At 40.0% G+C, this 27052-nt stretch overlaps 1 protein-coding gene across 6 annotated transcripts; it reads left to right on the top strand.

The window, feature by feature from the left end:
• The first annotated feature begins 1024 nt into the window (after positions 1-1024).
• On the top strand, positions 1025-27051 carry PPM1K (protein phosphatase, Mg2+/Mn2+ dependent 1K). 6 transcript variants are annotated; one of them, XM_082726612.1, is made up of 8 exons: positions 1025-1407; positions 2234-2523; positions 9069-9587; positions 10424-10524; positions 17734-17899; positions 18252-18396; positions 19306-19440; positions 23109-27051. In XM_082726612.1, exons 3-8 carry the CDS (start codon positions 9148-9150, stop codon positions 23238-23240), a joined length of 1119 nt encoding a protein of 372 aa, XP_082582738.1. In that variant the 5' UTR covers positions 1025-1407; positions 2234-2523; positions 9069-9147; the 3' UTR covers positions 23241-27051. The 6 variants fall into 6 exon arrangements, with proteins under 6 accessions (XP_082582738.1, XP_082582737.1, XP_082582739.1 ...); XM_082726613.1 differs by lacking the exon at positions 1025-1407 and adding an exon at positions 2016-2105; XM_082726614.1 differs by lacking the exon at positions 1025-1407 and adding an exon at positions 2031-2150.
• The last annotated feature ends 1 nt before the right edge of the window (position 27052 follows it).

Genomic DNA, 27052 nt, shown 5'->3' on the forward strand with positions numbered 1-27052 from the left:
ATCTGTCTGCTTTCCCCTCCCTTAAGTGGTATCACCGTAGCTTAAGCCGGGTCATCTCATCCAAGATGATCTTGAATTTCATCCAAGATGGTCTCCTCACCAGTTTCCTAATAGCCTGTTCTACCCGTTCTCTACACATTAACCTGCGATGTAAAGTCTAAAGTAGATCCCTTTATTTCCTTGCTTAAAATCCCTCAGTAGAATGCCATCACACTTAAAACGTAATGCAAACTCGAAGACTTGGGTATGTGGTTTGACCTCAGTCCACCTCATGTCATGCTGTTCTGCCTGGCCTTATGCGCTACAGCCAGACTGCTCTTCTTTCTGTTCTCCAAAATGTCAAACTCTTGCCCCTCAGGACCTCTGTCCTCTCTGCCCAGAATAGTTATTGCTTTCCAGGTTCCTCCGCTGACCATGGATTTCCTTCTTACTCTTCAAGTCTCCGACTGAATGGGATCTTATAAAGTTCTCTTACAACAACCCTCCCTCTCTAATGTCAACCTCCTCTTTTTCTCTATATCCACACTTCGTCTATTTCGGTCCTTGACGTGATTCTTGTTTCATATGCTTGTTTACCGGTTTGTTTGCTCCCTTTGCCTTATTAGACTGTAAGTTCCGTGAAGGCAGAAATCCCGTGTATTTGTGTCCGGATTGCAGCGCCAACGCCTGGCGCAGTGTCGGGCATACCAAAGGTCCTCCATAAACATGGAAGTATCTGTCAAACGAATGAATCGACGTTCCCAAGGAATCACAAGACGCCTGTGCAGTCACGGAGAACACTGCACTGTCAGTTTTCCAAAGAACTTCAGTGAAACCAGATGCCTTTCAAGCCTTTCTGCCGAAGTGCTGGCATTCGTTCTCGCTTTCCTAGTTGTCACAACCTCTGCCCCCTTGCCACAAGGGACACACACCCCTCCTCTACCCGCTGGCGATTTACGCAGTCTCCCGATCCCACCCACCTCCCAGGCGCCCCTTCATTGGCCCTACGGTCAAGGCCTTCGGGGAGGGCGGAATGTCACCTCGAGCCGCTACTGGCCCAGGTCGACGTCCCTCTACCGCGAGCTGCGAAAAGTCAGCCAAACCAAATTGCAGTCGCGGGGAGGCTCGTTCCGTTGGAATCTATGATTGGCTGCGACCGAGGGCGGGCGGCCGGCGCACCGCTTCTCCGAGCGCGGATTGGCCAGAGTTGCCGTCAGTCAGCGGGAACAGACGCCCCCCCCTTCCATCTGGCTCACTGCGGGCGAAAAACTGGGGAGATTTTCCAGCGGGAGAGCCAGTGGCTGTGCTAGCTGCTTGCTCCAGAAATCGGAAACATCGGGGAAGGCAATCTTACTTGCCCAACGGGAAGTCCCTTCCCCGCCCTCCGTTAATTAATTAGAAAATTTCCAGGGACGTGCCCGTCGCGAGGTAAGAGCCTAGAGAGGGCACTTCATTTATTGCTAACAGTTTATGATATTATTTGTAGGTGGGGTCGCATCCCTGCGCTCGGAGTCTGCGGAGTGGAGGGGAAACGGAGGGTTCGTCCGGGAGGGGAGGGGAAATGTAAGTCCGAATCCCCAGCCCCAGAGTCAGCGTCTGGGTTCTCTGTGCGCCGCTTCCTTCTCTTTGGAGGTCCTGAGTAGCACGTTCTGTCGCGGCCCACCCGGACTGAGCTGCCGGCAGTGGGCGTTTCCCGCCGGGACCCCCCACGCTCGACCTTAAACTTGACTTGCAGGCTGGAGGCGCCACCACTGCGAGTGGACTGGGCCGGGGTTGGAAGGCAGGAGGGACCACGAACTGGATGGTGGAAAGGACGGGGGCTGCTCGTTCGCGTTACCCGGTAGCGAAGATCCGGGTCGCCCACTCCGGACTCGAGGATGCTGCAGGGGTCAGCGTCGCGTTGCCGCCGCCGATGGAACCGGGGTGAAGGAGACGTGGCGACGCCCGAGATCTGTGCGGCGAGAGGGTGGTTGGGAGGCGGAGACCGGGCGGCGGAAGGTGCTGGAGGGAGCCTAGCCATCTGCAGCGCTGCGCGGGCGGGAGGGTGTGCTTCCTGCCGTGTTATCACACTGGCTACTGATGTGTCACAGCCGGCGAGCGAGCGCAGGATCCTGAACTGTCCGAGGGTGAGCGTTTCAGGGGACCGGAATAGAGCAGGATGCAGAGCCCTGGTTGGTGTCGATCTGAGGATGTGGGTTTTGCCTTGCCAGGAGAAGCCTTGTGGCTGGTGATGTTTTGTGTTTTTTTTTTTTAGTAACCGCATCATGTAGGTGAGAGATTTCACAGGAGGCGACAAAGACGAGACTTCGGGTGGAAATAGCCAGGGAATTTGGAGTCCCTAAAGCTCCACTGGCCTTTCTGAGCTTCAGACTGAAAACGTGCAGCAAGGCCGCTTAAGCCCTTTGCACTCATCCTCCACCAGTGCGGAGGAAGGAATGAGATTGTCGCCGGTGTCAGAATGAGTGACAAGTGACGGATTATAATGGTCTTGAAGAAGAGTAGTGATGTCATGGTATTAGAGGAAGAGAACAGATGCACCACTGGGTAATAAAATAGTTACAATTTTTGAGCAGTGAGTTCTTTTAATGTTTTTTTCTTGCAACCATAGGCACTTTCTGTTGACAAAGGCACCTCCCTTGACTAGAATCTTAGAGAAGAGGAAAGAAGAGGGGAGATGTGCTGTTGATGTAGTATAGAATGTCAAGGAAAATCCTTAAATGAAGTATAAAGGTACAGGTTTGGAACGTGGTGTATGAATTGTATCCACATTAACAAAGATGTTTTAAAATAGATCTATGGAATTAGAATAATAAACAATATTCACGACTTTACTTCCTCTAAACATCTAAACATGTTCACATCAAACCCAAGGGGAATCATTTGGGGTTTTTATTGTTGTTCTTTCCCTCATGAACATTATTATACTTTGTTTCCCTTCCTCCCAGCCGAGTACTGATAAAATATTGGAGCCCACATTTCCTGGAATACTTGAATTTACTGGGATGCGTTGCTTGTCTTTAAAAAAGTTGATAAATATTTGCTTTGGGAATATTAAAATCCCATGTGTATCCTTTGTGCAAGTTACTGATGTAAAGGTACCTGAATTTTGCTTTATAATGGGCAAATATGAATATTTTCTTACATTTTTTTTGCTGGAGGGATAGATCGAAACAGCGTTCTGCAGTACTGAACCATAGAATGACTGAATAATTTTGGCATGCACTTGAAATTTCAACAATAAATTGCCCTTTTGACCTGCTTTCAGCAGTCAACAGTTTAACTGAAATCCCAAGTGTATCCTCTTTCCAGAAACAGTGAGTGAGTGACTCTCTTATCCAAAAATAAATTTGGATAGCTTTGAGATATTTAAGCCATTGAGGGGTTATAAAATGGGAATGATATGAAGATGCAAAACTAGCATAGCAATCTTGTAGCTATATATTGTGGCTTTTCTTCACCGTCTTTTATTTTTAAATCAAGTATGTATTTCAAAAGTGCACTACAAACCAAATGCATCTTTTTCTCCTTTCTGATGCATTTCACCTGAGATTACCTACTTGCAGGATGTGGGCTTTCAGCAGTGCCCTCATGCAGAATTTCTGTGCCAACTCGAATTGTGTCAACGCTTACTTCCAATGTAACCCCTTTGCTGAGAATCCCTCCTGCTAGTCAAAATGTTAAACCAGGTGCCAACATTTTTCACTGGTCACGAGTTCTGTGTCAGGACTTTCAAGTACCCTATTAAACTGTTAAAACATTAAGGAGGAAGATGGAGAACCCCCTGGTCACACAAATCAGTGTGAAAATGATGAAAAAGGAAAATGAGGGGTTTGAAGGGGCGGGGGGTGGGAGGTCGGGGTACCAGGTGGTGGGTATTATAGAGGGTACGGATTGCATGGAGCACTGGGTGTGGTGCAAAAATAATGATACTGTTATGCTGAAAATAAATAAATTTTTAAAAATGCTGAAAAAAAAAAGAAAAAAGAAAATGTTTTCAGGCATTTATTTATTGACAGTATGTAGAATATATGGGGTTTCTTTGTGTGTGTATATATGTGTGCATACTCACATTGTTAAATATTCATGTGATTAAAAGTAAATTTGTGGGTCATAAATTTTTGTTTTGATTGGGAAATAAAAAGGAATTTGGAACAGTTTGGTCTAGAAGGAAAATTGTCCTTTTTCCCCCCCTTTTGGTCTATGACTAGCAATATAGTTTAGGTTGGGGGCACCTGGGTGGCTCACTGGGTTAAAGCCTCTGCTTTCCCCGCATCAGGCTCTCTGCTCACCAGGGAGCTTGCTTCCTCCTCTCTCTCTGCCTGCCTCTCTGCCTACTTGTGATCTGTCAAATAAATAAAATTCTTTAAAATAGATATATATTTATATATATAAAATATAGGTTTTTATATATAATATTTTTATATATAAATTTTATATATTTATAAATTATTTATATATAAATTTATATATATATATAAGCATATATATATATAAATATAGTTTAGATTGTTGATATAAATAACCTGTTCTTGTCACTAGGATTCCAGCCAAGTTATTTATCTTTATTTTCTTAAGATTGTTTTTGCATTTTATATTTGCTAGTTGAATATGATGTGTGGGTAATATATTCTTATGCTCTTGGTTGATTTAACTCTTGCTCTTACATTTTTGTGTCTTCAACTAGCTTTCATGTGGAATTCTGCCCTTTGACTCTCTTGGATGACTTTTACTTTCAAAGATTGAATATAAATGTTAAATGTTAAAATGGTTTAAAAAATAACCTAATCCTGATTTCTGAGAGATTGACATAAAAGATTCCTGAATAACTTTTTTGGGGGGAAGGGCAGAATGATAAATACATGCCAATTTATAATTGGTAAGCTGACAAATAATAAAAGTATCTCTTAGGTGTTTGTCAGGTTGTTCTCCACTCTTTTTGTTATGAAGGACATTGATTGGGTTTTTGTTTTTGTTTTTTTGTTTTGTTTTGTTTTGTTTTTCCCCCTGTAGACTTTGGGTTTCTTCCCCACATCATAAATTAGACTTTCTTGTCTGCTAGTCAGTGTGTAGCCATTTCTGTGGACGTTTGGAGAACTGGGGGCAGCTGATGGCTAATTCTTAGCTTGAATCCCTGGAGGAAACTTATTTTGATTTGCAGGTTTAATTCAAAGTAGTTATTTAGCTTGGGAATACAGGTCGTCTTTGAATGTTTCCCCAGGGAATAAGGAGATTAATATGATTTAATTATATTGCTTTGGAAATACACAGTCACCTGCTTGAATACGCTGATCTAGTTGTATATCTGGCTCACCTTTCATCTATGCCGAAAGTATCCCCCAAAGTAAATGTTTTCCTGACTCTTCTGCTTACTTTATGAGATGATTGTGCAGATAATAAATGAGGAAGAAGGCCAAGTTGATGATTGATTTTAGTCTAGCGAGGCTTTTATTATTATTTTTTCTTAAGATTTTATTTATTAGCCGAGAGAGATCGCAAGTAGGCAGAGGGAAGCAGGTTCCCCGCTGAGCAGAGAGATCAGGAGCTGAGCTGAAGGTAGAAGCTTAACCCACTGAGCCACCCAAGTGCCCCCTTTTTTAAAGAAACTGCCCAACTTCCATTTTATATAATTCCTCTTTCTCTCTCTTTTTTTTTTTAAGATTTATTTATTTATTTCAGGGGGGGCGAGAGAGAGAGAGCGCGCGCGAGAGCGAGCGAGAAAGCGAGCGCCGGAGTGTGGGGAGGAAGGAGCAGGGGGAGAGAATCCAGAATCCCCCGTAGACTTCACGCTGAGCACAGAGCCCAACAGTGGGGCTGGAGCCCATAACCCGTAAGATCAGCACATGAGCCGAAACCAAGAGTCCAATGCTCACCCGACTGAGCTACCCAGGCGCCCCACTTTATTTCATTCTTAAATAATGTTTCCAATGGATATTTGTTGCCTGATAAAAATGCAGCTCTGGTTTTGTTTTTGGAGGAGAGAGAGAAGACAAGAGTGCCCTAGAAGAGCTGCAAAATAATTTACTCAATATTTATTTGCTTCTAATTCTAGAACTCTTGTTTAAATTAGGTGAACAACAGCAAAAAGGCCCAAGGCTGAATAAAGCTCACATGATTTCAGACTGAAGCCAAAAGAACAGTACTTTGCTTATACAAAAACAAACTCATTATATTGTGCCCCTGAAACTAGTGCAGTATTGTATTGTCAATTACAGCTCAGTGTAAAAGAAAAAAGAATTGTGCTTCACTAATTTCTGTTGCACTCTTCAATATGAATGGTTTGTAAGAAGCGTATCTTAAAAGTTTTCTTTATTTTCTGTATGGTATAAAGCTGCTTTGTGAAGTATCTTCTTCAATAATCAGTTCTCTAGCATAGATTGTATTATAGTTTGAAATTTCTTCCCAAGTTCTTACCTTTATTTAACATAGTTATTATTGCTGAATAAAAAGATCACCTTCAGTCAGAAGCAAAGAGGTAAACACCTTTTTTGGGTAGTTTAATGTGTTGCTTCTGTTTGATACTTGATAACCAGAATACTACATCTCCTCCACCCCTAATACTGTCATAGAAGGGAGTTTCAATCTTCTACACCTGCTATTAGCTAAAAGGGGAAGAAGGAATGGTCTCCTAAGTCTTTCATGATACATTCATTCTTTGGGAGGCCTTCTTTATACTAAATTCTATGAAGGCAGGGCACACATGTTTTTTGTTGTAGAGATATCTAAGGGAGCTCTTTATTTATTTATTTTATTTGACAGACAGAGATCACAAGTAGGCAGAGAGGCAGGCAGAGAGAGAGGAGGAAGTAGGTTCCCCACTGAGCAGAGAGCCCGATGCAGGGCTCAATCCCAGGACCCTGGTCCCAGGACCCTGGGATCATGACCTGAGCTGAAGGCAGAGGCTTTAACCCACTGAGCCATCCAGGTCCCCCATAGGGAGCTCTTTAGAACATCATCTTTTCTTTTACTGTTTTATTTACTGTTCTTACACAACTAGACTGATTTCCAAAAATTTATTTGAAAAAGATTATTTGAAATCTGCAGTGCATGTACTTACGGGTTCACTCAAGTTGGGCTTTGTGTGTGTGGTGTGGATATGTGCCTTTTGTTGAGGTATTTTTTCAACTTTATTGTGAAATAATTCAAACATACAATTGAGAGTAATACCTGTATACCCTCCACCAGCATTATCAAATCTTGACATTATGCTGTCTTTTTCAGTTGTTTTTTTTAATACATTAAGTAACAAAACAAAGTAGTGTGAAGTTGAATTTTTGCTTGGAACCTTATTTGTATGGAAAACTGCCAGGAGCACAGCCCTTATTGCAAGGGTGTAGGAATTCCCCCTGACAACACCCAGGGGAGGATTCAGCTTTGGGGCAGAGTCCAGAAATGGGGGTGCAGAGGAATAGGTTAAAAGAAATGTGGTCTCGGGCAGTAGCTCCCAGTCTGCAGGGCACGCAAGGGCTGGGCTGCTGGATGGGTAGATAGGAGACCAGCAGCTGTTAATGTAAATGCATAAATCAGTTGCTCATAACTCACAAGGGTGGGGTCCCCCAGTCCCAGTGATCACACACATCAGAACTGTCTCTTCCTTGTGCCTGTGGGAGTGTTTGCATGAACCATTCTTCATTAACAATGAAGTATGTGAAGTTTAGTTGGCAGTTTTTTAAAAAAATTTGATTTATTTATTTGTCCGAGAGAGGGAAAGAGCGAGTGAGCACAAGCAGGGAGAGCAGCAGGCAGATGGAGAAGCAGGCTCCCCGCTGAGCTGGGAGTCCAATGTGGGACTCAATTCCAGGACCCTGTGGTCCTGACTTGAGCCGAAGGCAGCTGCTTAATTGACTGAGCCACCAAGGTGTCCCTAAGTTGACAATTCTTTTTTTTTTTTTAAGATTTTTTATTTATTTATTTGACAGAGAGAGAGATCACAAGTAGGCAGAGAGGCAGGCAGAGAGAGAGAGAGAGAGAGAGAGAGGAGGAAGCAGGCTCCCTGCTGAGCAGAGAGCCCAATGCAGGACTCCATCCAGGACCCTGAGATCATGACCTGAGCAGAAGGCAGCGGCTTAACCCACTGAGCCACCCAGGCGCCCTCTAAGTTGACAATTCTTAAAACAGAATTTAGATCCTAGGTTGTGTCTTTGTTAAAACTTGGGCACTCTGAGTATAGAACTGTCCAATTTTTTTTTTTTAAGATTTTATTTATTTATCTAAGACAGAGATCACAGTAGGCAGAGAGGCAGGCAGAGAGTGGGGAAGCAGGCTCCCTGCCTGGCAGAGAGCCCGATGCAGGGCTCAATCCCAGGACCCTGGGATCGTGACCCGAGCCTAAGGCAGAAGCTTAACCCATCAAACGCCCCAGAACTGCCCTATTTTAAAAAAAAGATTTTATTTATTTATTTATTTGACAGAGAGATAGCAAGAGAGGGAACACAAGCAGGGGGAGTGGGAGAGGGAGAAGCCGGCTCCCCGCTGAGCAGGAAGCCTGATGTGGAGCTCCATCCAAGCCTCTGGGATCATGACCTGAGCTGAAGGCAGACACTGGACAACTCAGTCACCCAGGCGCCCCTGTCCTAACTATTCTATAACCAATTACTTTTACTTCCTTCCTCCTTAAGAGACTTTGGAACTGTCAACATTTGCCCCTACCTTTTCTTCAGAGCAATGGCCTTAACAAAGGGAAGAATATTTATTTACACCTGTGTTTTACCTTCTTGCTATGCAAAGTGTGGGCCTGAGGGATCAGCTGTTTGCTGTCACCGGGGAGCTGGCTCGAAAGGCAGAATCTTGGGTTCCACCCCAGGCAGACTGAAGCAGAATCTGTGTTTTAACAAGTTCCCGGGGTGACTGTAGGTTAAAGTAGGAGAAACATTTGTTCTACATGATACATACACATTGTCAAATGTTTATAGAATTTAAACACTGTGAAAGGGGTATGTATATCAATTTTGGTTTTGATCCACTATTCTTAGAAGTAGGCTGTTAGGTGCCACATTCTTTATGGCCCTACATTTTGGTAATATGATACCTCAGTTACATGTGAAATTACTGATGGAATCTCTCTCTCTCTCTCTCTCTCCCCCCCTCCTCAGTTGCATCATTTTTCTTGAAGACATTCCATTATTGTTCTGTTGGTCTTTCCCTCATTCCCGAGTCCTTTGGAGTTGAGGTATGTCCACAGCCGCCCTAATTACTTTGGTGAGAAGCGGTGGGAGCCACGTGAGAAGGAGAGTGCTGCTAAGCTCCCGCCTACTGCAGGACGACAAGCGGCGGACACCCACCTGCCACAGCTCCACTTCGGAGCCCAGGTGTTCTCGGTTTGATCCGGATGGTAGTGGGCGTCCGGCCACCTGGGATAATTTTGGGATCTGGGATAACCGCATCGATGAGCCCATTCTGCTGCCGCCCAGCATTAAGTATGGCAAGCCAATTCCCAAAATCAGCCTGGAGAACGTGGGCTGCGCCTCGCATATTGGGAAACGGAAAGAGAATGAAGACCGGTTTGACAGCGCTCAGCTGACAGATGAGGTCCTGTACTTCGCGGTGTATGACGGCCACGGCGGACCTGCAGCCGCGGATTTCTGTCACACCCACATGGAGAAATGCATCATGTATGTACAGTGGCTTTCACTCTTGACTTTGCAGTTTACCTTATACTTCAGGTTTGAAACGTCAGCCTTTTGGCTGAGATGTTCAGGGTTACCCTAGTTAATTGAGTGGCTCCATACCGTTGGTTGACGGACAAGCAGTAGCTTAAGCCTGCCCCTTGTTACTGCTGATCGTTATTACCATTCCGCCTGGTGGGGACGCTGACCAGGATCAACAGCACTTAGATTTGTGATCGTGTCAAGCTGAGTCGTACAAGCTGCAGGATCTCATGTATTATGAAAAGCATTTACTCCTACCAGTGCATGAACTGCGGTTTTTCAATAAATGGTAATTCTTCTTCCAAGTGGTACCCGTAGCTTTAGATGATTGACAGTAGTGTGGGGGAAATGCATTTAATGAGGGTATTTTGGAGCTCTTAAAAAAGTTTATTTACTGCAGTTATTAATGTCTTTGGGGGATCATATGGCCTGAATTAAAAGAGGGAGAACATGACAATTTCTTGTTTTCTTGTGTATAGTTATTCTGTTAATCAGTTGATTTATTCATGTTTTGAACTCAGTAATGTAAATTTATTTGAAGGAAATTTTGACCTCTCAGAGTTGTGGATAGAGAGTATTCATCTTTAAGGAGGAAGACTTGGACTTTTATTGTTCTTAAAGGCTTTTTTCCTAGTCTAGTTATTTCCTAATTTGATTTGCTAATCTATGGATTTTAAGCATCTGAAAGACAAACCATGGAGTTCCATTGTATGGACTAACAGCTAGCTAGAGGGACCTGGATGAAGAAGAGAAACTATTATAAAACAGTTGTTTGGGACTCTTTTTCCCTCTCCATAAAGGGACTTGCTTCCTAAGGAGAAGAACTTGGAAACTGTGTTGACCTTGGCTTTTCTAGAAATAGATAAAGCGTTTTCAAGGCACGCCCACCTGTCTGCGGATGGTAAGTAAAACAGTCACATTCCTTAGAGTCTTAGGGGGCTTGTCTAATTAAAGGAAACAATTTAAGCCCTTTGGGGTGGGAATGTAAGTTTATTTATGAGGATGCTATGTTGAAAATGGCTTTATAGTAGGAATAACTTTAAATGCTGTTTGGAATACAAATTAATGTTAGAACCTCATTTTTAAAGGAAATATCTTGAAGAATTTTTCAAAAATTGAAACCCTAAGATGGTTCTGAATTTAAATTTTAAAAAGATTTAAAAAATTTTAAATTTGCTCTTTATATGGACAGGAGGTCCATACTGTGGGAGGGTTTACAGTTTTGGGTTTTTTAGATGAATCTGATGAGCAAGTACCGAAAGACACTGGAGGGTGATCTCATTTAGCCATGTAGTAACTGTCCAGACAAGGAGAAAACTGCTAACTGGTCCTAAATAAGAAAAGACAATGGCTAGTATGCACTGTTTTGTTTAATTAGAAGGAAGAGTTTGGTCTTGCAGCTTTGTGGTAACCAGGGATGTTTTTGTTTTTATTTGTTAAACACAAGGACATGTCAGCTGAATTTTTAAAATTTATCTACTGCATGTCCTGAAATTTTGAAAGTGGAATGTTTCTGATTTTGACCAAATTTATCAAAAGTGTTCAGAAGAATGGAATTTGTGTTTTCTAATTAGCTGACCCCCAAATCTTTTGCTCCTGGAAAACTTCCGCAGTGACCATTTAAATGTATGCATACATACCTCATAACTGATTTGAAAGTGAATGGCACAATATTAATCTGTGTTTGGTTCACCTTTTCATTTAAAGGAAGTCAAAGCACCAGAGAAATAACATTTCACAATTTTCAGTTGGAGAGCACAGGGATGGAAATTCTCCTCATTTCCCTGACAAGGGCCAGTTGCAGAGTGAGCACTGGGATTTCCCTGGCACCCACAGTAGCCTCTCTCAGGGGCATGCTTAATGATGAAGATCATAGAAGATGAGTAAGATGGCTCTATTCACCATCTTACAAGATTTTTCCTGCCCTTTTTTTTTTTTTTTTTTTTTTTTTGAGAACCTTATTGTCATCATACTTTTTGGAAAAGCATCAGAGTCCACTCTCTTTGTTCAAGGATTTGTTTTCTTGTTTGTAGATCATTCGGCCCATTTTCTCTTCTCCTTCATTCCTTTGGACTTTTTTCCTTCCAGCTGGCTCCTCACCTTTGAAAATAGAGGTTGAGAGAAGGCAAATTGTAGGTATATGATTGAACTCTTGTTCCTAATGGGTCAAATATAGGAGGTAGAAGAGAAGAGTCAAAAACACTTTCTTGTAGTTTATTTTTATGACTGAAGATTGGTATGCTCTGCTTTCATCCATAACCAGGTTGGCTGTATCTCACACCCTGGTGTTCATTGGCTCTAATGTGGGGGGGTGTGTCCCAGCTGTTACTGGGCTCTACCTGTCAGAAGAAAACCCTCAAGCTTATAATGGGGAATGTGTGGGCCAACAATCAAACATGTGTAGTCAGCCCTTTGGTAAAAGATCTAATCGACAAAGATGCTGCAAACTGAGATTCGGCATATAAGAGGACTCCTTTCATTTTATAAAATAATAAATTCTAATTAAAGGGAATTTTGAACTTAAGGAAAAAAATTGTTTAATTGGCCTACCTTAAAAGAAACTTTCTAAAAGTGTTTTACTTAGAGACAGTTGTACAAAGTAAGTAATCATAAAAAATATAATTTTTCTAATAATAAATTTAAACTGAATTTATTTAACTTAGTTCATCTGTCATATGCCTTGAGCTAATGATCTCAGAAATTTCATAAGGTAGTCTAAAATTTACTTTTCATTTAATGGCCATTTGTTTACAAGTACAATGGAGCACAACAATGTTACCCAGTGTGCTGCTAAAAGAAAGCAGTCTACCATGACATTGTTGTTCTTAAATCTCGTTTTGTATGTATTCTTAGAGATCACTTGGTCTGTGTGTGTGTTTTTAAATAAGTATTTTGGGAACAGCTTTAAAATTTATTCTTAGCAAGTTGCCAATCTTTTCAATGTTGCTAAAAACTGCCTTTTGATATTGGGGCCTATTTTATCAAATATATTAAAGCCACCGAAGGTAGATGGTGTAAGTTATTTACCTTTTCAATTTGTGGATTAAAAAAACATGTTTCAGATTTCAAAGTTATTATTTAAATTAAAAACTTTTTTTTTGGTTTTTAGTAAGAACTGAAGCTGTGTCAGCATTATAAGAATGGATAATGTTCTTTTGGCAGAGCTGTGGGTAGGAGCCAGGCTAGTTAAATAAAATTGCGAAGTAAGTGCAGTTTGCCCTTTCCAGGTCTTTTGTGGGATTTTTTTTTTTTTAGCCTTTTCTATCAGCGTCAGTCCTATTTTCTCTCCTTGATCCCTTCCAGTGAAGGATTTAAAGGTAGGGTTTGTGTTTATTCATTCTGAATCTCCATCTCTGAGCACCCTATATAGAATCTGGAAGGCACTCAATTATTTGGACTGGCCTGATCGCCATGTCTGTTCTTTCTCACCAAAGTTATTACAGTTTATTCTTTGATTATTCTAGAGCCAGTTTAATGAAATTATAAATACAGTGTATGTGTTTTAATGAGTCATCCTGTGTGGATTTGAATTTTAAGTAGGGGAAGCCTGAAAAGAGATTGGTTAAACCAAGGGAATGAATCAGTAATGGTAGAATTTGGGGTATAAATGGGAGGAGTACCCCTCAATTATACCATATTAGCTTTCTTGAGAGAAAGTAAACAAAATAAAGTGAACATAAAACATTTTCCTTTTCAAGAATTTAGTCCAAAGCTGTCACATTTGCATAACGTGCTAAAGATTATTTTGTTATCATTTAAAATAGTTACTATTTCAGTTTAAAATGTGATGGTTTGGGCACGCCTGGGTGGATCAGTGGATTAAGCCACCGCCTTTGGTTCGGGTCAGGATCCTGGGATGGAGTTGCGCATCAGGCTCTCTGCTGAGCAGCGAGCCTGCTTCCAGCCTCTCTCTCTCTGCTTGCCTCTCTGTCTACTTGGGATCTCTCTCTGTCAAATAAATAAATAAAATCTTAAAAAAAAAAATGCGATGGTTTGAGGAGAAGAAAATCAGAATGCCACTTACCAAAAACAGCAAGAATCTTGCCCTTAGAAGTTGCTGGCTATTTTTATTGATTCTTTTATTTTAAGACTTTATTTATTTGACAGACAGAGATCACAAGTAGCCAGAGAGGAAGGCAGAGGGGGGCGGGGAAGAGGTTCCCTGCTGAGCAGAGAGCCCAATGGGCTCACTCGATCCCAGGACCCTGAGATCACTACTGGAGCAGAAGGCAGAGACTTAACCCACTGAGCCACCCAGGCGCCCCTGTGGATTTGTTGTTGACACATTTTGAAATAACCCTTATTTATGAAGCTAATTTCATTATCTTCAAATATTTTTGTATTCAATTCATGCCAGTCATATGTCTTTTGACAACTAATGAAACCAGCCAGCAAATTCAAATGATTTCCCATTACGCTCCTGTCTGTGAGCAAATCTCACTTAAAACAGACAGGGTGGTAGAAAACCGAGATTACATCCTTTACATTGTATAAACGCTTCCAAGTGTTTCTGGATTGCTTAAGGCTTGAAAGCAGCAAAGTTCCCCAAAAGACAGATGGATCAGAAAGAGAAGACTTGCTCTGACGTTCAGAGTGTGAGATGTTGGTGGCAGCATCATGAGTCCCATGGGAAATGTCCACATGCTTCACATTACTTGATCCCTACAAAATAACCAGCGTTAGAAAGCCGGTGTTTTTGAGGACCCGTCTTACACTGGGCGCAGCCAAAAGAAAAGAGCAATAGGGACGACACTGAAGAGATACTTATTGTGCTGTTACTGCTTCAGTTCATTACTTGCATTTCCATGTTCAGGAGTCCTGAGTGTCTGGACACCCGTGTTTAATAAATATTGGAAACCATATTGGTTTATACATAGTATTGTTTATACCGTAAACAATTGTTATGGTGTAAACAATAATTACTGGGAGGGGTGGTTTATACTGTGAAAAGTAGAGCTTTTACTTTTATGTTGCCATTCAAAAACTTGATCATTTTTCTTTGATATGTCGACCTGCAACACCGGGGAAAGAAGAGAGCTGCAGAAATACCCATTTTGTGACTTCCATAAACTTACAAATATGCACCAGAGCTCAAGAGCCTTACTAGCTGACATTTAAACAATTAATTTAAATTAATCAGTCTACTGAAAAGAAAAATTAAGTGTCATTAACAAATGTGTACTTCTTGTGTCTGGTACAGGAGGTGCTTTAATTCCTTCTTAATATATATTTGACTCCCAGTAATTTGGTGGTATACTGTAGTGAACATCCTCTCTGATTATGTACTGCTTGTTAGATACAAAATATTCAACGCAGAACCCATGAATTTTCCCGTTAGTTATTGGGACAGTTCTGATGCTAATACCAATCAAATTGACAATGTCTTTTTTCCAGCTCCGTAGAGCTACTGTCTTACTTCTCAGGACTAACTATTAAAGTATGTGTGAGTGGTATGCATGTGTGAAAGAGAGTATGAATGTATAGATGTGTTTCTGTGTTAACACTGCATATATGTTTGGTATGCCTGAGTTTGCATATAGTTTTCCCAACCATGGGAAGCTGTGAAGCTAAGAGGTTTTACTCTGCAATGAAAAAACGGATTCAGCTACAAAATACCATCAACTTGGGCAAACTGAGTCTTGAATTCGTTGATCTGGCACCTCCTGAAATACTATGTAATTTGCTAGTGAAAATTTCACCCAAATAAAAATGCTTCCCCTTATTTTGCAGCTCTTTCTCTGTCCTCCCCTGTGTTGCAGGTTTGTAATGTTTGAGCACAATTCCTGGGTGAATTTCCTATTTGCCTCTGTGCGTGTTATTTGTGGCAGAGAACTGTGCCTGGTCAGCAGCTCTAGACCTGGAGCCCGTGGACACTATATGCTGGGCTTCAGTGGAAAGAGAGATCTGCTTAATTTTGTCCCAGGTGAAGGAGTCCAGCGGTTCCTAGCCTGGACTACTGGAAGGTTCCCACATCCTCTTTGTCCCATTAGTTGAGATGACTTGCAGTAGGAAATGTACAGTGAGTGTTAAGACCTTATTGAAAGATGTCTTAGTTTTATAGTTTTTGTTGTTAGGGCAAAAAATGAGAATATTTACTTCCATGTTAAATGTTAAATGAAATAAATGCTTATTTAATCTTTATTTCTTAGATCCTTAGCAAACCAGAATCAACAGTTAGTTTTGAAAAATTTCCCATAAATCCTGGGATTTTGGAACTGTGAAGTTGGGTTGGTTAAAACTCAAGACCTTTGAAATTCCTGGGTGGCCGAGGTGGACGTGAATAACAATAGAATCCTAAACAGTGAAACTTAGAAGTGTTCATTTATGGAATTTTAACTCTTTTGATATAGCTAATTAAAAGCACTTGTTTAAAAAGCTGCTGCTGATCACTTAAGCAAAGGAGAGGAATACTAAGTTTCTTGGATGGGTAGCATGTGAGTGACTGCCTGTGCTCTCTTGCCTGGTGCTTCCCATCATTGGAAAAGATCACAGTGGTTAAACTCTGACTGTTCCATGATACAACGTTTTGGGAAACTGAAAATTTAACTAAATGTGAACATCATTGATTCTTCTGCTAAAACAGTCACGTTACACAATGACAAATATGTAATATGTTTTAGCATTGCTGAGATACTATCTTGTGCAACAGTTCCAAAATCGAAAGATCAATGGGAAGATAGTGCAGCTATAAATGCTATTTCTCAATAAATTAGATTCAGCATGGACAAAAAGGATTAGGATTTATTAATTTTTTTCCATTTTACATTTCTGATTAAAGCAGGCATTTTAATACACCAATTGGAATATGAAAATATATATATGTGTGTGTGTGTGTATATATATATATATATATATATATATATATATATATATATATATATCTTCATCCAAAATGTATTACTGATGAAATTTTTTAAACACATTTTAAAGCATCTTTTTGGAAAGAAAAAAATTGGAAATATTGAGCCTCAATCAGTCAAATCAGTAGCACTTTCCTAAATCTACCTTTGAAAAAGAAATCATCTTTGGATGATCACCTGAATATTTTATTTAGATGCTTTAAAGAATTAATCATGTTACTGAAGATAATACCTGCTTTAAATAAATTATCTTTTTCAGTTTCTTCCAATTTGCTTTACTTTTTAGCCCTTAATTTCACAGTAGTTTCACTTTCAGCAAGGCTCAATGCATCTTCAAAATTTTTAATGCGTAGTAAAGAACTTAGGGCAGATGCAGTTTGAATAAATCAAAGAAAGATGCAAAAATGCAGTTTGGGTTGGTTGAAGGAAGCAGTGGCAACCTCGAGTCAAGTGACATTTAATTTTGTTAGTGGTCAGAGAAAATTAAGTGTGAACTAACACTAAGTGTTTGGGAAACCAGCATGAACTTCGTTCTTCACACCCCATATTTTCCTAATAAAACGATGGCTGTAACTTTGTTTCATGTCTGGGGAGGAGGACAAAGATAAATAGAAAAGAATGTGGACCTTTAACCATTTTAGGATTTTTTTTGGTGAACATTTGTAAAGTTAAAACAATTGTAGAAGGAAAGAATGTAAAATACAGCACTTAAAGAGCAAATGATACGCTCTTGGCATTCTTGCTTAGCTTATTAACTGATAATGCAGTCACAAAATAGAAGTTAAGAAATGGAAAAAAAAGCCTTTTAAGTGCATAAAAATTTTAGAAAAGTCAGCTTGCCTAAGTGAGCTCAGTAGACCTAAAAATCATCCTGCCATTTTAGCTAATGTAATTAAAATACAATACTTTTAATATGGACACCTGATGTACACAGAAGGGTGTCATAATTATCAGTTCAAGTCAGCTCTAGTTTATATAAATAGAGGCCATGTGGAGACAGTATTGTATTTTTTACCAAATTAGGTTAGCAACCTTTTCTGTTTGCATGGAGCCTTGTTACTGAATTAAATACTTCTTCCTCTGCATGCTCTTCCTTACATAGTTCCTTTGCAGTTTATTTGCATTACTTCTAGTTAGATTAAAATGACACTTTTCAGCATTAGTTTAACATGCCTGTGTTTTGTAATACAAATTCCATAACCTATCATTTGACTGTCACTGACTTACACTCTTTTTCATAATGTTTACAGCAACCCTTCTGACCTCTGGGACTACTGCAACGATAGCCCTGGTGAGAGATGGTATTGAACTGGTTGTAGCCAGTGTTGGGGATAGCCGGGCTATTTTGTGTAGAAAAGGAAAACCTATGAAGCTGACCATTGACCATACTCCAGAAAGAAAAGATGAAAAAGAAAGGTACCAGCTCCACTGATCATTCTATGAGGATGCTGTTTCTATAGTTCAAGATAGAAATGAAACCTTGCATTTTATTTTTATTTTTTTGAAAGATTTTATTATTTGAGAGAGAGAGAGCATGAGTGTCGGGGAGGGGGAGATGGAGAGTGAGAAGCAGACTCTTTACTAAGCAGGAAGCCCGACTCAGGACTCGATCCCAGGACCCCGAGATCATGACCTGAGCCGAAGGCAGAAGCTTAACTGACTGAGCCACCCAGGCACCCTGAAACCTTGCATTTTAAACTGATTTCTCTTAAATATAACCATGCCTCCATTTCTGGGGTATCATGTCAGTCTTTTTTTCTTGGACCAGGATCAAGAAATGTGGTGGTTTTGTGGCTTGGAATAGTTTGGGACAGCCTCACGTGAATGGCAGACTTGCAATGACAAGGAGTCTTGGAGACTTGGATCTTAAAACCAGTGGTGTGATAGCAGAACCAGAAACAAAGAGGATTAAGGTAACAATCTGCAACATCTGATACATGTGCAAGGAATGAAAGCAGGATTACTTCCAGCTAGAAGCCTTCATTAAAGCCAACATGACTTTCAGAAGGAATAGTTTGTGGAAGGATAGATAAACTTTTCAGATAAAATAAGATACTGGCCTGCTGTAGGATGAAGTGCTTGGTTTTTGCTTTACCCTGTACTGCGATGGCCTGGTGGAATGGCTCTGCTGTCCTTCCTCACCGACGCGTGATATCCGGCATCACCACCACTCGGAATCTGACCTTGGCCTCCCTTGTGCCCCAAAGTAAATAATCGCCCACCTCCCTTTCTCTGACATCTTTTGCATGCTGTCGATCAGTGGCCCAGTTAACACTGCACCTCCCTCAACACACACCCAGTTGTGAGCTGACACTTCCTTCTCTGCAAGTGCCAGCGCCTAGGCCTGTATAATAGAGGCTCCCAACCATGGTGGCAGAGAGCTACCCCACTTACATTTATTGTGTCTAACAGATACTTAAGTAGGGTTTACTGTGGGCCAGGCTCTGTCCAGAATAGCTACTAGCACCCCATTTTACAGAGAAGACAAATCGAGAGTGTAGGTGAACTTACCTGTGTTTGCCTAGCCACAAAGTAAAGGGACACTGTGAGCCCAGGAAGCCTGACTCCAGAGACCGCAGTGCCCACCACCATTGGACCATGCTTGCCTCTCATCATTTGGCTGTCTAGATTCTCCTTTGTGGTGTTACTAAATACATGCCAGGTTTGTCCTTGGTGGTCAATGCTACAAATGTTAATTTTGCCCCAAATATTGGCCTTCCATTTTCACTGTTAAGCTCTTAAACAAACCACTTGGCAAACCGATAAAATCTTTGAATTTTGAATACTCTTCAAAGGTTGAGTCTGTTTGGTTCTGATTGCAGCTACAGCATGCTGATGACAGCTTCCTGGTCCTCACTACAGATGGAATTAATTTCATGGTGAATAGTCAAGAGATCTGTGACTTTGTCAACCAGTGCCATGATCCCAACGAAGCAGCCCATGCAGTGATTGAACAGGTGACAGCAGCAAGAGCTTCTGCTAGAAAAGTCCCAATTTAGGCTGGTGTGGGGGAAGAAGGGGGTGTGGAGCATGCACGGGTTCGGGGGAGGTGGGGGCAGGGAGAACACCCAGGTGCAGGTCTCCGTACAGCCCCTCAGGGCTACTATGGGCTTAAGAGTCCTTTGAAATTTTGTGTTTTTGCTTCAATATTACAAGGAATTTTACACTTGACTCCGTAATAGTTCCAGTTTTAAAAATGTTCACAGTTCTCCCAAGTAGTTCAGAAACTTGTGTGCAAGGAATGTGCTATGTTAATTTTTTGGATTTGTACACAGCTTGATATGACAGTAATAGCAATAGTAAATTATAATAGTCAATAGTAATGCCACTTGCTATGTGTCAGACACTTCACATATATTTAATTCATGTAATCATCACTGTAACCTTCTGAGGTTAGAGCTAGTACTATCCCTTTTCACAGAAGAGGAAAGCCAAGGCACTGAGGCTGAAAAGTTAAGTAACTTATTCAAGATCACAAAACTATTAAATTGCAGAACTGGGCTTCAAACGCAGACAGCCAAGCTCCCAAATTCAACCACTAGACCATTAAACTAGACTGCTGCAAGTAAATATCCAGTCTAGGAATACTATAGCATAGCCCTTGTCTGGTTTTTAAGAATGGGTGTGTGAGAGGCATCTGGATGGCTCAGTGGGTTCAGCCTTTGCCTTTGGCTCAGGTCATGATCTCAGGGTCCTGGGATGGAGCCCTGAATCAGGCTCTGCTCAGCAGGGAGCCTGCTTTCCCCCATCCCCCAACTCCTGCCTGCCTGTCTGCCTACTTGTGATCTCTGTCTGTCAAATAAATAAAATCTTAAAAGAAAAAAAAAAAAAAAAAGAATGGGTGTGTGGATAAAAAATTCAGAAAGATGTATGGATAGGTCATGTATAAGTATGTCAATCAGAGCTAAAATTAGGAATGCCCAGTAATACCCAGTAAATAAAATGAAGAATTTCCATGTGCTCTTTTTTTTTTTAATAGTTAGAGTCCTTTTTTTTTTTTTTTTACGATTTATTTATTTATTTATTTGACAGGCAAAGATCACAAGGAGGCAGAGAGGCAGGCAGAGAGAGAGAGAGAGAGGGAAGCAGGCTCCCTGCCGAGTAGAAAACCCGATGCAAGACTCGATCCCAGGACCCCGAGATCATGACCCGAGCTGAAGGCAGTGGCTTAACCCATTGAGCCACCCAGGCGCCCTCCATGTGCTCTTTAAATACTCTGGATAGATAGCTCTTTGACATTGTAGCCATCACTGATCATTAGAGTCATGCTTTAATTTAACAGCTTTTTTTTATTTCCCAATTTTTACATTTGCAACTGGGAAAGCATAGTTAGCCCAAACCTTTAAATGCTAATATTTGTAATTAAGATTTAAGACCTCACTTAAAGATTATTTATTTATTTGACAGAGAGAGAGAGAGAGAGAGAGAGAGAGAGAACAAGTAGGCAGAGCAGTTGGAAGAGAGAGTGGGGGGAAGCAGGCTCCCTGCTGAGCAGAGGGCCTGATGCGGGGCTCGATCCCAGGACCCTGAGATCATGACCTGAGTTGAAGGCAGAGGTTTAACCCACTAAGCCACCCAGGCGCCCCAAGACCTCACTTAAAAAGCAGTATTTGTTTGAAAGTAGATGGGCAAGCATGAAGTATTGTCTTGTTTGCTCTGTGTGTTCATGAGATTACAGAAATGGGCCCAGTCCTTTGAAGGATCACTTCTTTTTTTTTTTTTTTTTTAAAGATTTATTTATTTATTTGACAGAGAGAGATTACAAGTAGGCAGAGAGGCAGGCAGAGAGAGAGAGGAGGAAGCGGGCTCCCTGCTGAGCAGAGAGCCCGATGCGGGACTCGATCCCAGGACCCTGAGATCATGACCTGAGCCGAAGGCAGCGGCTTAACCCACTGAGCCACCCAGGCGCCCATGAAGGATCACTTCTTTTCTAATTTCACCTACCTCTCTCAGATATGTATGTTCTCATTCACACAGCCAATGATATTTTAATGATTGCATTGTATTCTGCTATATTTTTGTGCTGTAATTCTTTTACTAGTTCCCCTAATCAGCAAATTTAGCTTCTTTCACTTTCCCATAATATTTAGGGAAGGAGAGCGCTGTATAAACATTCTTGTATCTACTTGTGCACATCTTTTTCCTTCATACATTATTTTCTCAGGTAAAGTTCTTAGAAAATTGCTAGGTAAAAAGATACATTGTATTCTAAAACTTTTTTTTTTAAATATTTTGTTTATGTATTTGAGAGAGAGATCATGAGCATGTGGGCAGGGTTAGGGGGAGAAGCAAACTCTGTGCTGAGCCAGGAACTCGATGCAGGACTCAACCCCAGGACCCTGGGATCATGACCTGAGCTGAAGGCAGATGCTTAACTGACTGAGCCGCTCAGGCTCCCTATTCAAAAATTTCTAATAAGCTTGCCAAATTGCCCTCCAGAAGTGCTATTCCAATTTACACTGTTTTCTAGTATGTTTATAGATTTCTGTTTCTCCAAATGCTGATCATTGTTTTTTTGCCAATTTGATAGGTAGAGAAATCAAATTTTAGTGTTTTAAATTTGCTTTTGTTTTTCTTTGTTGGTGGAACTAAACATTTGCAGAGGTTCATTAGACCCTTGTATTTCTTGTCTGTGTATATAGTGTTTTTCCATTTTCTTATGGGCATGTTTGTCTTTTTCATGGTTATTGTAACACCTTTCTATATGTTAAGTATATTAGTACTTTGATGTTCTGACCTTTTTTGGGGGGGTGTCTTATAATTTATTTGTAAAACATATTATATATATTATATATATATTATATTATATTTGTAAAACTTTTATATTTGGATGCTTTTAAAAAAAAATTTTAAAGATTTTATTTATTTATTTGTCAGAGAGAACATAAGCAGGGGGAGCAGTAGACAGAAGCAGGCTCCGCTGAGCAAGGAGCCCGATGGGGTACTCGATCCCAGGACTCTGAGATCATGACCTGAGCAGAAGGCAGACGCTTAGCCAACTGAGCCACCCAGGCATCCCAATATTTTGATGCTTTTTACAGCAGATATTTTTATTAACCATTTCCCTCACAGTTTCAACCTCAGGCTGTTTATTCTTTTGAAATACATTTGCTGTTCAGTATAATCCCGAGTACTTCTTACAGTGTTATATCATTTGCTATTTGACTTTGTTCTTAAAACTGATTTACAGTTCTCCCACTGTAGGAAATTTAGTTCATGCAACTTTTATTTCGTAGGGAGCATAATAAGCCTTATTGTTGCTACATCTTACACACTTTCACTTCCTTAGGTTATCACTTTTTACTTTGTATTAGTCCCTATGCTAAATGCTTTCTTTTCTTCTTCAAGAGCTACATACCTTGATCTTAGTCCACTGGTATTTCTGTTGCCAAAATTGCTCCAGTGGAATATAATTAATATGGTTTTTTGAGAGGGGGGCATCTGTTATTCTGTGTATGATCTAATAAACATGTATCAATGTCATACATATTAATACATCATGAATGATTGCAAAGTCACTGGTAACTATTTTAAATGAGATTATAGCCTTCTAGATTATCGGTTATTTTTCTTTGTATAGACTGATTTCCCGTGTTTTCTTCTTCCTTCCTGCTAAACCTTACAGGCAATACAATATGGTAGTGAAGATAATAGTACTGTGGTCGTAGTGCCTTTTGGTGCGTGGGGAAAGTACAAGAACTCTGAAATCAACTTTTCATTCAGCAGAAGCTTTGCCTCCAGCGGACGATGGGCCTGATTGCTTGCTGGGACATTGAATTGTTGTGAAACACTTATTCACTGAGCATGTCAAGAAACTTACTAGGTCAAACAAGTGTCGGGGTGACTCTGTGACTCACTAGATCAGTACACAAATCAGTGTAAGTGTATTAACCATTTACATTGTAGCTTTTCATAAATATCTGTCATATTTATGTTCAGCTGTACTTACTCGGTATCAGTATACATGTAATTCAGCTATTGGGAGTCTCAAGTTGAATGAGCAAATGAAAAATGGCTTTGACATACTTGCTGAATGTTATATGTCTAATTTTTAAAACTCTTGGGCAGCTATGAGTTTCTTTTGATGGTTCTTATTCTTCATTCAATCTGTTGGAACAGATTCTTGCCTTCAGGTTCTTCAGCACTGATAGGTATTTTGACAGCTCTGCAATGTGTTAGCTGCAAGTGTTTGTTTTTAATAGTTCTACCAAGGAGTAAGTGTGAAAACTGAGTTCTCTCTGACTATATTTTGTATTCTGGACCACTTACTGGTAAACTTCCCAATGCAAAAGACATTAATTCAGATAATATGAAAGTGTGTTTCTATGTTAAAGTGTGTGGCTATTTACAACAGTGCACTTTCATATTCCAGCTGTGTCCCTTGGTCTCCATTCTTCTCTTTCTGTAGCTAAGAATACTATATAGCATTCTTACTACTCCTTTATATCAGAAAAGTTATGTACAGATTGAGTCTTTTGGTCAAACCTACACAAACTTAAATACTGACAGTAGCAAGTATTTTGTATAAAGTTTCCATTTGTTAGCTCTAACTCTGTGTTTTGTATATAGTATGTTTATGTACTGTTTGTATAGAGTAAGCAAGTTGGATAACGTGTCAGTAAAAATAATACCATATTGGCTGACAATGCTACATAGTAAGAGGTTTATGTCTCCTTTTCGCTTATTTCTGTGATTCATAGTGTAGAATAAATCTAAAACATGAAAGCATTCTATATTTCAGCTTGCTAATGTAATTTAAGAATGTAAAACTATACTTCTTTATATCTGCATGTAAGTTTGCTGTTAAAATGTGAATCTCTACATGCGTGTTTGGAATTTTATCTGCAGTTTACTTTTGCAGACAATGTAAATTGGTTATATGTGTGGGTGTATGTACCTATGTAAATTTTGGAGTCATAGAGAATTAAAGGGAACAAGCCTGCATAACTCCTTCACCAGTTAGCTTTAAGTTATTGATAAGTTTATCCCCAAGGACTCTTGACAAACAGAAGGCAGTTTTATAGCAGAGAACCAATGGTTATTGGCAGGTGAGGAAGTGAAATTAAAATGGCTGTGGGTGATATTTTGTGGTGGGTAATTGATGTGAAAAACACAGAAGCAGACCAGCATGTTGAAGCTACATTGCTGTATGGTAATTTGCAAATAAAATAGTAGGACAGGAGGAAAATACTGAGTGTTAAGAATGATGTGGAGTTTTATTGCAGAGACAAACGAAAAAAGAAACCAAGAAGGTAAAGTTGGTGGAGTGTATATCTTCCAATCTCAGTTTTCATGGTCGACTGGTTTTCTGTCTTTACGTTTTATTTAAAGGTTTGTTGTTAGAAGGAACAGGTCCAATATAAATATTCACATCTTCTCACCTTTTTGAGAATAGAAGAAAATAAATCTTGAGTTTTTCTGCATATATTAATGAGGAATTTTCCTTTGGTAAAAAAGGTGACAAATATTTCAATTTTTTTTTCTCCAAAGGAAGCTTAGTGAAAGTAAAAAACATTGAGGAAGGCAAATAGTCTCCTGTTCATTGTCTAGGAAGTGAGGAACCAGAGGTAGCCTAAGAAAGCTGGAAAACTTCCTTGGCTCTTTCTGAGTTCGGTCCCAGAACCTAAATATAGAAGCTTCGCTTAGGAGTATGGAGAATTTCCAGACTAAAAAGCAAACGAAAACTCTAAAGCACAAAATGACATTCTGAATGTATAGATTTCATTTTTCTTTCAAAATGATATTCTGAATATATAGATTTCTTTTTTTTTTTTAAGCTTTTATTTATTTATTTGACAGAGACCACAAGTGGGCAGAGAGGCAGGCAGAGAGGAGGAGGAAGCAGGCTCCTTGCTAAGCAGAGAGCCCCATGCAGGGCTCCATCCCAGAACCCTGGGACCATGACCTGAGCTGAAGGCAGAGGCTTTAACCCACTGAGCCACCCAGGTGCCCCTGTAGATTTCATTTTTGATCTGAATTCTTCACATGACTGTTCCTGTCTTTTACTTTAGAAGCTAAGGATGGGAGTGATGTTGTCAAGCTCAAAAGTCACTGATGCACTGAGGTGGATTGGCAAGTGTAACAAAGAGGAGTTTTGTAGGCTTGTCTGGGCCTTGGTTTGAGGTGGACTTTGCTCTGTTTCACCTGAAAAGCTTTTAAAACTCAAAATCAGTCAGTTTTGATTAAAGCATAAAAACATACTGGTGTTTTTTTTTTTTAAGCCACAATGTTGAAGTAAAATTTGTAGGTTATTATAATCCACAAAAGATAATAAGCCTACAAGGGATTAGGATAATAAGCCTACAAGTAGTGGAAAGAGCACTGTTCTAAATTTAGTTTTTTAGTTATAACTGTGAATTTGCCATGTGGCTATTACCATGTGGGTGTAGGTATAAGGTAGATTATATATTGTAATTAAACCTAAATCCATTGTAATTTACACTTGTCCTTCATTTATATGTAGTATATAAATCACCTTTATCAAATGTGTTGCCAAACTATTTGCCAACATTGGTTTGGCAAAATATTCTTTAAATCATTGTGAATTTTCACAAGTTCAAGTTCTTAAGTACCTAATATATTCAAAAGTAAATGCTGTCCTGCCTCCATCAACTGTTCATTTGTTGTAGATTTTTGTGTTGAAATGAAGGGAACAGTTTTGAATCTCTGTACTCTATAATGCAAACTTTTCTCAGGTTCCAAAATTAGAAATTACTTGCTTTGAACAATTATTAGCACATAATCTGAATAGAAATTATCTTTTCAAAGTGGAACTTGATTTTTTTTTTTTTTTTTTAAAGAATCTTGGCAGAGAATGATTTAGGTCTGTGCTAACTCCTCAATAACAGACAGGTCATTTCGTTTCCTTTCTAAGAATGGACAAGAATTTAATTTCATGGTAAGATGATAGTAAGAAAATGCTTCAAGGCAGGGGAAGGCTTGGTTAAAGTTTAGCATCAAGCAGTTGAATATAAGCATGGATTTGTATTTAGCCCTTCAGTTGTTCACATACTCTTATCTGTGGAAAGTGACAAAAAATTTTGGTTGGATTATATTCTATTGTACTTAATAGATTCACTTATCTGGACAACTTAAGCAGAAATAAAATGTGTCTTTGCAAGCCTAATTCTGATGACCTGCCTGTTGCTTTCGGTATCTGGAAAGAGACCCATGGACTCTGGCAGCTCCCTCTCTGGTTGTTGGATGGTTGAAATGGTCCATTGATGGTCAATTGAGTGTTCTGGGCTGTGAAACCATGGAGTTCCTCCCCTTCCAAAAATGACTCATCTGCCATTGGATTCTAGTATAAAATTTAGCAGCTTAATGTGTCTCAATTTAATTTCTGCTGAAAATTAATTAAATTAAATGCTCCTGTGTGCATTATTTTGCAATTTTACCAAAGTGCTACTTGGGTGTATTCTGTACTTCCTCCTGGTGAGTTGATGTCATTGCTGCTTTGACGATTGTTTTAAATGTATGTAATAGAATAATTGTGAACAGACTAAAATGATATATCTCAGTGTTCAAAACACCGCTTTAATAAAGTACATCCATTAAACACTTTGAAAT

This window comes from Mustela nivalis, assembly GCF_964662115.1.
Source record: "Mustela nivalis genome assembly, chromosome: 4".
NCBI lineage: Eukaryota > Metazoa > Chordata > Mammalia > Carnivora > Mustelidae > Mustela > Mustela nivalis.